The 13,471-nt window shown below is 37.9% G+C and overlaps 1 protein-coding gene across 9 annotated transcripts in view; it reads right to left on the bottom strand.

Annotated features, from left to right (window-relative positions):
* Window positions 1-1,605: 1,605 nt before the first annotated feature.
* Window positions 1,606-13,471, bottom strand: part of GLRA2 (glycine receptor alpha 2) — a 156,625-nt gene continuing 144,759 nt past the window's right edge. For all 9 annotated transcript variants that reach the window (XM_078390390.1, XM_078390392.1, XM_020786799.3 and 6 more), the window contains one exon: window positions 1,606-3,649. In XM_078390390.1, the coding sequence (XP_078246516.1) occupies window positions 3,371-3,649 (279 nt within the window). In that variant the 3' untranslated portion in view covers window positions 1,606-3,370. The remainder of the gene's footprint in view (window positions 3,650-13,471) is intronic.

The raw sequence follows: 13,471 nt of genomic DNA, 5'->3' as shown, positions 1-13,471 counted from the left end.
GCTGGTTTATCTGTGCCACACTGCCCTTTCCAATAAAGGTGGTTGGATGCAAAAGAGGAGAGGGTTCCTATCCAACCCTAGAGGTAGCTAGTTACAAATAATTAACTCTTTTTGCAATACTAAAACTTTAGCTAAAGTACATTACTCCAGAGTGGTCCCCGAAGGGTCCAGTGTCCAGTCAACCGCCATGGCTTCTGTATCAGTCCCAGGGCCACCTTATCCTTGGCATGAGGTGACATGACAAGCAGCATGAAACCACCACCTCCAGGTCATCAGTAGAATACTCACTTTTGTGTGCTTTGTGCTGCACTTGCATCATTCAGACTTTTTAAAAAAAAAGGATAAGGAAAAGTAACTTGTTTGGTTACTTTTGGGAAATGGGGAAGCAAACAATTACTTTCAGAAATTGTAACTGTAGCAGTAGCTAAATATTGGGGGTGGGGTTTGAACTGTAGCTGTAACTAATTGCTATTTCAAAGTATTATTTCCCCACCATATCATACTTAGAGGAATTATACCTTTTTCCTCAGATACACTTCTTTTCCCGCCATATTACCTTTCTCTAGGTATTTAACAATAGCAGGCTTCAGGTTTTAGGAGTCCTAGAACATAAGGTCCTCAGTATGGCTTTCCCATCCCAATGCACTTAGCTCCTTTACCACAATTAGTCCGTAGTGATGGCTGTTAGAGAGAAGAGCTGGTGAATATATAGTGGCACTCCTTATACTCAAAGCCATTGCCCAATCCCTCTAGACTAGAAGGTGGGTGAATAAGCAGGCAGCAAAAGTGAGGCAAAGAAACAACAGAACAAGTTGGATCAAAATGGTGGCTCCCCACCTGGGTGTGAAACATGATAGGTGGTTGACTGTACCAGTCCTAACACAAGCCCTGGTCTTTCTTCTTGATGTTTAGATAAAAATTGAAACTACAAATTCCTTTCAAGTAAATCATGGCCATGTCATCTATCACAAAGATTTTGCTCCATGCACATATGTTTACAAGCAAGCTACCAGGCTACCAGAGACTCTCAGTGCAGACACAATTCTGCTTAAACAGTGAAATAGACAGATAATTAATTCTCATTTAATGATTAGCCAATGCAACATGGGAAAAGCCCGTTTTTAAGATGAATGAATGGATTTAATTTGAAAATGAACACATTGTTATTCGGCTGAACATGAATCGTATTTGTTGAAACAGATGGCAGTGGCAGCTTTGGTAAGACAGAAGGAGCTGAATAAAATATTAAGAACTATTTTAGACAAATAAGGAGCACAAGGGGGAAAAAACCAAAATCTGTTTTATGTAGTAACGGAGAATCTTGAGGAAGTTCACTTAGGAAATAAAATTTTGAACTGTATTTGCCAGTAAGAATCTTCTTTCCATGTTCTATGTCAATTCAAATAGCTTATTGGAACTATCTGAATTTGTAATATAAATCTTATGGGTGACTGTATGCTGATTCCAGGATGTATTTAAATATTGGTATGGGGAATATTTATTATTTTTCTTACTCATATTCCTTAATATTCTTATGGTACTTCATTTTGTATTCTCCTGAAGCAGTGAGAAACAGGAGCAATGAAACAAAGATGTGCAAAAATCAACCATACATTTAGCTTTATTGAAATGGAACAATTACCCCCTTTTTGGTAATAAACCTTTTTTTTACAGCAACTGTAAAATTGTAATGTTTATTTCTTTTTAAAATTATAGGTTCTCTTCCCCCCCCCATGTGGTTAAGCAAAAATACCTCCTTTTTGGGTTTTGTTTTATTACTATTATTCTTTTATTTCTACTTTAAAACACATAGCAAGGATTTGGACCACATCGCTCCGGCACTGAAAGGTTAACAGGTTATGAAAATCACAGTACAGTTTTAAAACTTTTCAGTTAGTTAACGATATTTAAAATGATAGCCACTTTTTAAAAAGTAAAGATATAAATCAGAGGTTTGTAAATAGGTCATGTTTACCTACAGAGCTATCAACTTGCAGCTACAATGAGAGCAGTAATAGAAAGTCAATGCTAAAATGAGATATGCCAGGAAACAAATTCTTTGTCAATAGTGCATTACAGGGTAATACAGTAGGTAAATTACAGTTTGGCACTTTATGTTGCATGGAATCAATTAGAAAGAAGAAATAAGTAGGCAAAAATGAAAGTAAGTGCACTGTCTTAGAACCAGGGTGGCCAGACAGCAAAGAGGATAAAGCTCTTAGACTTTGATCAGGGCTGGCCCACTGTTGGGTTGATGCCTCACCTGGCCTGGGAGACACTGAGAGATGACAGCAAGATGCTAGAAAAGAGAGCTATGTGTCATCTAGTCTGCCTTTCACCTCCATGCTAGCCTGCAGCCTTCAGCTTACAAGGAAAGACGCTCTCCTATTAGCAGCACTGACAAAAAAATTCAGCTGCCCATCTTAGCCGGCTTTTATGTACACATCAGAGATCAGAGAACTAACTTTTCCAAGCAGTACTCATCTTGTTCTTTGCCTCAAGCAGCAAAATATTCCAGGCTAGCTCTGCACTGAACAGCTGAGAAGGAGAAATGGATCCCCCCCCCCATTTTCTACATAACTATTAAAAGGGCAGGAGACTTCTTTCTCTTATAGGTGCTCTTTTACGTCTGGCAGTTTTACTTAGAACCAAGATAAAACAAGCCATCTCACAGGTCATTTCCGCAAGTGGAAGCATTCAAATTAACCACAACTTACACAAGTTGGACTTCAAAAGCAATGGCTCTATGAACGCAAGGATATTAAAATGCACATTTACAAGGATAGTAAAGTAGAAATCTCCCCCCCACCCTCCCATGCCCTATTAGTAGAAATAATTTCCAATCCACAAAAGGACTTCTGGGCAAGCCTCTAACTGCAGACGTTGATGGAATGTAGCTTAGCAGACTTGTTTCATATACAAAGGCAGCATTACCCTGAAAAAAGTTTGGTCCTCTTAAAACTCATTGCAATGCAGCCGTACAGACAGTCCCATGGTAGATGCTGTTAGGAATTTCTTAAATACAGCACAGAGAGAGAGAGAGAGAGAGAGAGAGAGAGAGAGAGAGAGAGACTTTTAGGGAAACTTCTCTTTTTCTTTCGGCCCTGTTTAGGTTTGTTTTGATCCTCACAAGAGTCTGGAAGAACCATGTTGAGAGTACCTCAGGAAGTCCTTATTATGTGACCTCACCACCTCTTGTTTTGTGCAACAGTTACTGAAACTTTTCTTTTCCTTTTTTCTTACCCCTTCCCTGCCCTCTTTAGTATCACAAGACAACAACCCCTCAGCTCCCACAACAGAGAAGACATGTCACTCTTTTATTTACAAGTGAGTCACTTTGGCTAGAAGGTCCCAGCTAATAGCACATGGTTTATTTTTTGTGAATATCCTCATGACGTATAATTTTGTATGTAATCCAGTAAAATATGTTGAAGATGAGAAAGGCAAGTGGGAACGCAGCTCGGGATATTGTATCAATCCTTTTGGCACGGTCAACAAACTTCTTTTTGATGTAATCCGAATCCTTTGGTGGGGGAGGTGGAGGAAGATTGGGAGGCGTGGCTTTGACCGTGGCACCATCTTTCACCTGTAGACAGTGACCCATCCCATAGCCAAAATTAAACCGACTATCACGAGCAGGATCTTCCTCCTAAAGGATGAGAAACAGAAGTAAGAAACAATCTGTTATCTCCCTCAGCTTGGAGCCCCTTCCTGTTCTATCATTCTGTGACGTGTGCAAATTCCTGTTATGCAGCTGTCCTTTAGAAGTACTGCAAGCTGTTGCATGTATGAGTTGCGTCATAAGGCAGCTTCACAAAACGTCATTGGGTGCTGCAGCTCCACTAACATTTCTGGCAAAGGAGTGTCCAAGTTATCATCTGATAGTACCTTTTTCATACTGACAGGTAGTGTGTTACAAGGGATTTGGTCGCTGGTCCAAATCCTCTCTCAGCTTGGAGTGACTTTGTACGAGTCGCTAACCCTCCATCTAACCTTCCAGACAGAGATTTAGTGAAATAAAAATGCAACAGTTCCATAAATATGATCCCAAGCTCCTTGAGGAATGACTTCCTGTTGTTGTTACAAACAAAAATGACAACAGATCCCACAAAAGAATCCTAGGTATTACAACTCTGTAATTCTGGGGAATTTATATTGGAGATTCCAAGCCCATTCCCCCATGACATCTCTCTGGGGACAGAATATTAAACCAGCTTAAATTTGTGGCATAGGCCTTATTTAATACTCTCCTAAAATAATCCCTTTCATGCAAATAATTTGACTCCTGTAGACCTTGACCTGCTATTGCAATTCCACCTAAGCTTTTGGCATTCCAGCATTTTAACAAGACTACTGGGGGAGTGTTTTTTCCTTCCAAAAAGTGAGCTGTGTGGGTTATGAATAAATAAAAAGCACCCTGGAACAAATAGTTTCTTTTTAAACCCTTAATGCCACTTTCGTTAGAGCCCCGTCAAGCCATGTTCCCAGGATATGTTCGCTTTTACTTAACACTGTATGCAGAAGGAATGCAAATCCAGGTCAGAAGGTTAATTAAAGAAGAACAGATTCTCAGCAGTCCTTGTTTTATGTTTTGAATTTATTTGGAATTTTAAAATATGCTAATAGCTTATTATACAAGGTGCTCATCTGCCTTGTCTAGCTCTTTCCAAACATAATGAGCTTCTGCTTTCCATATACTCATCTGAAATTTCCTGATAAAGAGCCCTGACTATGGGTGGTTCCAGAAGGAGAGCTTCTAGCCGTACCAATGCAACAATCTCTTTTTCTGCTCCTTAACAGATTTTATGTGGTTAAAAAAAAGATAGAAGAAGCAGTAAGAAATTCCAAACAAATCAACAAACTCATCTAGAGTCTATGTGAAATTCCATTAGGATTACTGAACAAAAGACTTACTTATCTAGCAATCCAGAAACAATATGTATGTGCTTCTTTTACAGCAGCATTGCACACTGCACTGGAAATTGCTTGTGATCTTTGAAATGTATTCAAGGGCATATGCAAACATGCCAGTTTTATACCAGGTTTTATTCAAGTTCAAGTTTATTGTATTAGCTAAAAGCCGTCACAATTGTTTAAAATACAGATATGATCAAACAAAACCAGGTTTTATTACTCCCCCTCCCCGCAAATTCTATAAATTGTAGTATGGTCAGGAGGTTGAGAGATTTCTGGCATGGATCTCTACCTCCCCTCCCAGAAATGCAGTTCCCAGAGTTCTTTGTGCAAGAGAAATCTAGGAGACGTTTATTGGCTGCTCTATCCATTTTGCAGAATGAAAGGTAGACTCAGGGCATGATCTGATGGGGATCTGTTCTGCAGTTTGGTCCAGGTTGGGGATGGGCTGGTTCACTTCTTTTTCCAATGACCACACAATGCACAAATGAACCAGCCCACCTTGGATCAATGCATATCTGCTGCATATCTGCACTTTTTTGGGACCCTGTTGGGGCTACAGGTTTTTGGGGGGGGCACAAGTAGGATTGCTCCATATTGACTTGGTTCCGGCATGCATGATCACTAAGATTGAACCAAAGCAATTGTCTGTCTTTTTGCTGAAGGCTCTTAACAATCTTGAGAAATGGAAAGCTTCCTTTCTGCTCACTTGTGGAGGGGAAGGGAGAGGAAGCTTTCCATTTCCCTTTTAACAGTTTCATTTTGTGCAACTTTTTTGTCATTTACACAAAATGCTGATGATGATGACATAGGAGTAAAAAATCTCATAGTGATGGTCTTTCTTTTTCTCTTTTATTGGATATCTCTGTGTGCTAAGACACTATTTCACTGAGGATGAGAAAATTTCTTAGCATTCAGTACAAGTTTATACTAAAGTCCACTAACTCAATACAGATCATCTGTTTTAACGGTGTAGCATTTATTTAAAAATCAGGGACACTCTGTGCTGAATCATTTTCACTGATGTGACTAGCCCACAACATGCAGGCAGTATTTTTATGTGGGTAAATATCCAGAAACATAACACTTTAGTTTAGCAATTTGCAAGCTGGTCACAAGTGACTATTTAGCTGTCTTCTATCTGTAATGCTTGCAGGGGCAATTGTGGCTGTATAAAGATTGCTAAACTATGCACATTCAAAATCAAGGAGGTGTGCGAGTCTGTTGGGTGCTAAAATAGCTTAAAAATAGGTTTGTTTTGCAAATTTGTCTACTGCAAGCTTATGCAATTTATGCACTTATGAACCGAGTAAATGGGTAGATAGTAGACATGCGCCCAATCAGTTTAAAATGTGAAAGAGGCAAAGAACGTGAGGAAGTTTGGAAAGAGGTGTTGGGAGAAGATCAAGGAAAGGAGCACTGTGAAATGTTTCTGAAACCAATCATTTGTGGCACCAAGTCCAGTCTTACGACTTCTTTCATAGCTCCTGATTCCCAACACAGTGGTGCACATCCTCAGGACACCATTCAGAACATTTAGAGTGCTTCTTTTGTCAGTATAAGAAGAACATTTCTCATATGTAGTTCCTAATGCTGTGGATGCTACATGGGCAGTGTCTGGGGTAGTCTGCTCCATCCTAATGTCCTCCAAAGGCTTTAAAATAACAACTTCTGCTAGGGTGATGGAAGTTGATGTCAAAAACCACTGGAGGACATTAGTTAGATGGTCTAGGACGGCAATTCTCTGTCTTTCATATCTTAGATTCACTGCTCGTTTTGTCAAAGAAAGGAAGTCCAGCCATGATACAACAAAAATAAATTCTCTGAGAAAATAATCTGGATTGAGTTGGTAGGAGACTGTACACCACACTTTTAGGACAACACTAAGATGGAGGATGTTCTTGATAGCTGTTATGAAAACCCTGCATCCCACCTAGATTTATACCACTGGTTGACGAACTGCTGCTTTAGAAAATAATGGGATTCCTGCCACTAGAACCCTGAATCACCAGCACAGTTGCCTTCTAGAGTACTTCAGGGCAGGAAGGGTGGTAGAAAACATACAGTGGTGACAGTGATGTGACTTAAAATGTGTGAGCTCCTTGCAACTAGGTCCACTCCTGTAAAAGATCTGGGATCAAGGGGAAGCCTGGGATGCATCTCTCGGACCCATGAACTTCAAGGCTTGGTGCCATCAAATAGGATGCCAGTATCCAACTCAAAGCCCCATTGAGAGGACCAGAATGTACCCCCCCCAATCTCAGTGTTGAACTTTGTGCCAAATAACTTCATTGCCTGAGCCTGAGAAGTTTTTGTGTTTGGAAAACTGTTGAAATGTTGGTTCATGCATCCTTAAGCCAAAACCGTTTCATATTTCAGAATGGAAAAGGTGAGTGAATTCATAGCCCACACATTATGTTTCTTTGCCTTCTCTTTGACATTATGCAAAAGGATGAGCTTCAGACAGTAAATCATAGCTATGTAGCCCATAACCAGCATTTCTCAATCTGTCCAGATATTGTTAGACAGTCACCATTCACCATTCCTGACCACTAGTCATGCTGGCTGAGAATGATGGAATGTCAGATGATCAAGCTAATTCTATGCAACACCCCTCACAAACAGTTATAGCCCTGTCCTGAACTAAGAGTCAAGGACAAAAAAGAAAAAGAAAGAATCCTAATTTTGATAAAAGTCTTTCAAGAGATTTTCCTCTTAGGTTTGAAAATATATATAGATTAGTTGTTTAAATGCAGGAGTAGGTGATACTTTTACAGAAACATTGAGAAGATAAAACACTTATATGAGTAGAAAATACAAAACTGATCAAATGCTTTGTTTTACAATAAATTAAGGGAACAATCCCTTTGAAGTTGTCATCTGACTGAAAGGAATGAAATTCTACTTGTCTCCTATGCAGTTCTTGTTGATAAAATGAGGACAACTTTAAGAGAATTGCAATGTCAGGTCATAATACTGATGTGAGTAATGGACTAGATGAGGCTGAATAAATTGAAATTTAATCCGGACAAGACAGAGGTGCTCCTAGTCAGTCAAAAGGCAGAGCAAGGATGCAGCCTGTGCTGGATGGGGTTGCACTTCTTCTGAAAACACAGCTTGGGGGGGTGTACTCCTGGATTTGTCTCTGAGCCTGGATGCTTAGGTTTCAGCAGTGGCCAGGAGTGCCTGTGCACAGTTGAAACTTGTGTGCCAGCTCTACCTGCTCCTGGAATGGTCTGATGTGGCCACGGTGACATGTACTTTACATCCTGGCTGGATGACTGTAATGTTCTATATGTGGGATTGCCTATGGAAAGTGTCCCAAAACACAGCAGCCATATTGCTGACTGGGACTGGTTACAGGGGTCATGTAACCTGCCTTTTTACAGCAGCTCCACTGGCTGCCAATCTGTTTCCAGGCTGAGTTCAAGGCGTTGGTTCTAACCTAAAAAGTCCTGAAGTCCTGGTCTAATAGGTATCCAATACTTTATAGAGGTACCTATTAATTCACTTCCTTCAAAGTGTCATAACGCTATATTGTGTATGGCGGCTCTCCTGCTCATTCTGAATGAAGCACTATGTTTACTGACGAATACCACCATTTACTAAGGAACCTTAGACACATCAGACGTATGATTATGCTACAGACTGTCAACATGAACGATGTATAAATTGCCATAGAAATACTTGTTTTAGCATTAGAGTTCTGATGAAAAAAGTCTTTTAACTTAGTGGGCAGCTTCTTGTATTGAGGCCATACATTTCAACAATAGTAAACATGAGGTAACTGGCAATCCCTACTAAGCTGATGTTAATAAGCATAGATGCATTTCAGCATTTTCTTTATATATTTTCCTGTTCAATTTGCCTTCTCTGATAAGAGTAATGACTGAGCCAATATGACTGACAAAGTCTCACTTAACTGTCTGTATATTATAGACGTGACACCTAGTTGTGTAACAGATAGTGACAGACTTGATTCAGGAGACTTGGGTTCAAATTCCCCCTCAGCCATGGAACTCACTGGGGTTGCGGAACATGTAAGAGCACGTCTCAAACATCTAATTTACCTTAAAAGCCTTATCAGGCTTATAAGTCACTTCTGACTTGACATCACATCACATAAATATGTTTTGTTATAGATGAACCATGGGTTATTATTTTCAAAATCACAATAGGCAAATTAGATACATTTTCCCCGTAGAGTGCATCTTAGTTACTTTAAACTAGCGGTGCTGGACTACAGTTCACATGCTGGATGGGGATTACTGGAATTGTAGGTTAACAGATCCAGGAGGTACCAAGTTGTATAAGGCTGCAAATCATGAAAATATGAGAGCGTTCGCAGTAGTTCAGGTGATATGGCAAAAGAAGAAAACCTAAAAATTCATAAGAATAGCCTTGCTCCTCACTAACAATACACACAGAAAAGAACAATTTCCACATTACCATATCCTAAGAGAACAGCAAGTGGTTTGTTAAAATTCACAGCACTGTATTCTTCCTCTGCATATTTTCTGGGATGAAGAAATGCTACTTTTAAGTATACTACTTCCTCGATCTCCCAAGCGGTCTGACTACTTTTCCAAGTTTTTATTGTTTCTAACCCAAGACAATTAAATAATCTATGGAACAAGACAAGGGATTTATGAAAATAATTGGTAAGAAAACCAAAAGACCATGGCCTTAACCGTCTAGGGTACTTGGAGGAAAGGGCTGAGTCTGCGCCTTCTTGCTCAGCTCTCACAACAAGCATTTCATGGGGGAATGCCTCCTCTTGCTTCCAGCTCCTCATTCCACAGGAAAAGCCGAAAGAGAAGCAGTTCCCCAGTGCTGTCAAAACTACTCAGTTCCTTACACACTTGAGCAGATGAGCCGGTGACTGGCAATGCTCAGAACTTGGAAGTAACTAATAACAAGTATTCTATGTACATGTCGGTACTTGCAATTAATTATGTTTTAGGCAATGAGAATGCTAGCTAAATTACATTTCAAAAGAAAAGTAACAAGTAGGCCCAAGTGTAACAATATTTTCAGTATAACAATGTTTTCTAAAGCTTTGTTAGCTATTGAAATTACTTTGAGAATTTTCAAGTTTTATCCTGTTTGTTCACTTATCAATCCTAAGTGCCAAGGGAAACACATTCTGCTAGCAAAGATATTCAATGGAGTTTCAGCCATTGTACAAGTTCAAGTGTACACCTATTGGTCAACTTTGAAATGTATCAAATACATGCATATGTACATACATCTCTGTGTGGATTTTTGAAATGTTTGCATTCCCCCTCCCCCAAGATCTAAAGGACATTTATCGTATGCTTTCAATGTACACAGATTTTACATGCATTTTCCAGACATGCCCATTTCCAGAATATTTTTTTGTCACACAAATTGTATCACGAGCCCATTAATGTATGGATCTCAATTGTGTCTTACACTCAAGTCTGCTCTTCAGCCCAGCAGTTCCAAATTGGGTACACTCATATACATCTGAGATCAGAATGCATTTCTCATACCCACCCCATTTAGCCAGAGAATCCCTGCAGATCTTACATTTGACTTGTTCTGATTATGTTAATCCTGTAGGAATTAATGGGTGATTCTATAGGCAGAATTGTACAGACTCATTCAGAACTAACAGAAACTGCAGTTCCATTTACCCTTTGGTTACTTACACTAATTTTAAAGTGATATGTGAGTCTTAAATAAGCATACAAATTTGTGGGTAACGCATGTTCAACAGACATGGAAAAGTTTTAGCTTTGAGACATATCTTCAGCAATTCTCAAAATGTTTTCTTTTTCGACTACTAACATATTTGGCAGAAAAATATTGATCAATACAATTGACTGCTCCAGCTCCAATCTTCAGTTCATTTCACTAATTCAAATGAGTATGTATGAAGCCATCTGTAAGATAGGGCTAAATGGGTGTTCCTTCTGGTACCAAATTTATATCTCTGTGTGACCAGTAAAACATCTTTTTGCCTTACGTGAGCCAAAGTCTATTGAAATTCAAGTGGGAGAAGAGTATTTAGCAGGCAACAACACTCCTGTGTGAAGTATATCAATTTAATTTATTTCACAAGTTCCAGCTTTTCCAGTTTTAATACATTCTCTGCTATCGGCCTTTTATATAGCTGGAAAGCATTCAACTCCTGGCCTCATGACATATGCAAGCAGTGCACATTCTCTCCCTAGTTCCTTGTTATTTCAAAAATTGTGAACTAACCTCAAATGATGCATAGTCCATGATGAAGTAGATTAATTTAATATCAATTTAAATTAGACAATACTTGGAGCTGATCCATTGGGTTTCTTCATATGGTCTTATATTCTTAATTGCATATTCATCTATGCAAAAATCTGGGAAATTTCTCTGAGCTCTGAGACGGTCAGTTTTGGACTGCCCATTCTTGCTGTGAGCAATGAATTTACTTGTTTAATTAACTTGATTATTTGATTTATATACCACCCCATTAGTGCATGTGTACTATTCAGGGTGGGTTTACACAGAATAACAAAATAACATAAACAAAATATAAGTAAAACATGAACAGATTTTTCGCTCCATAAGACGCACCTTTCCATAAGACGCACCAATTTTTTAGGAGAAGAAAACAGGCAAATATAATCTGTTTTCTTCGCTCCATAAGACGCACAGACTTTTCACCCCCCTGTTTTGTGGGAAAAAAGTGCGTCTTATGGTGCAAAAAATACGGTAGCTATTTAAACTATAAGCAGCATAAAACAAAATGCCACCAGAGGTGATTTTCCCCATCATGGCAGGACCAGAGGTATACAGACAACATGCCCAACATATCACACTTCTAATTGCAAATGTGTTTCACTGTTGTATTAGAGCAGATTGGAAGAAGGACAATGTGTAGAGAAGGAAAAAATGATTTGTGCATTTGCCCCAATACAATAGTTTATGTTCAATTGCCTTGGTGTCAAGTAAGTAATCAACTTAAATTGGTGACTACCAGAGAGATTCATTTTTGACATCTATTTCTCATACAATGATTGTTGGATTAACACTTGTTCATCATCAGAGTACTTCAAATTGATTTCCACTAAAAATAATTCCTAAATAATAATAAAAGTGATAATAGGAACAACAGCAACATGATTTTGTAAACATGTCATCTCATGCACACTTTAATTTTTAAATTAAACTAATAATAAATAAGACACAATGAATTAAAAAAAACTTTAATACAAAAAATAGCAACTACTTCCCCAATAATACAAAACATCCACCAGAACCATCTGGAGATATAAACAGTTTTCCTTCTTTATGTAGTCCCATTTCCCTTCCAAAACTTCTTGTGAAGGTATAAATTCCTACCCATTTAAGACACACAATAAAATCTTCCCATATATCAATAAAAATATCCTTATGTAACAATCCCTTCTTAATGTTCACATTACACATACATAAATTTATCATTAATACTACATCCTAAACCTCTTTACACCATTCATCCAAATGAAAATCATGCTTATCTTTCCACCTCCTTACTACCCTTCATCTTGCTGCTGTTAATAAATTAGAAAATAGCTATTTTTTGTCCAGCTCCCTTGATTGATATTGATAAAAGTATTATCTTAGAGCAAGCCTCTATATTTAACTTTAATATTTCATTTATTTTGTTGAAGATCAACCTCCAAAACCTCACAGTCCCACCACGTAGGGAAATAAGTACCTAATTCCTGGCATTCTTTCCAAAATAAATTAGATCATTTGATATCTACATAATTTAATTTCATTGGATTTAAATGACGTCTCCAAACTAATTTATAATCTTTTCCTTTATCCTTACAGATATACATTTTAATATTATTTTACCCCACATATTCTTCCACACCTTAGTAATTCTCCCAAATCGAATTCCCATAATGATTTAAGAAAATCTTGTCGATCCTCTGCTTCTATTAATAGCTTATAAATTCTACTTGTCATTCCTCATATTATTTTGTCTATCTTCTGCTTCTGAACTAGAATTTCTTCAAATCCTGTAAGATCCATACATTTAGCATTTCTTTTTACCCATTCTTTAATTCATTATTCTAATTGGATAAAGATGTGTCAAGATATTCTTTCCGATCCTAATACTGCTATAACTTAGTCTTTATTTCTCATCTTTTTCAACCAATCTTTTATGTTAATTACTTTGCTTTTTCCTTAACAAATTTTCCAAATTCCCATTCTATTTTTGTGGAAATTTCTGAAACTGCATTACTGGATGTAATGAAGAATTTAATGGAATATTTTCTTCTACATTTATTCCAAATTTGTAACGTATTTTTAAGAAAGAGATTTTAATTTTTTAAAAACAATACTCTTACAATGTTGCTTAAAAATATTTGCAAGATACCCACCAACATCCTGTGATTCCAATATCACCCATATTAAGTTATTAGGCTAAGATATGATACCTAGAATATGCCACATTAGATTAGTTACATAATATAATCTTGACTAGAAAAACTTAACTTTAGAGAATTATACCATCTACTTTTATTAATCATTGTTTTTTAATCTCCATTACAAA

This window comes from Pogona vitticeps, chromosome 3 (assembly GCF_051106095.1).
Source record: "Pogona vitticeps strain Pit_001003342236 chromosome 3, PviZW2.1, whole genome shotgun sequence".
Classification (NCBI taxonomy): Eukaryota; Metazoa; Chordata; class Lepidosauria; order Squamata; family Agamidae; genus Pogona; species Pogona vitticeps.
Note: the sequence above shows the minus strand (reverse complement) of the source record. Positions and strands in the feature narration are given on the sequence as shown.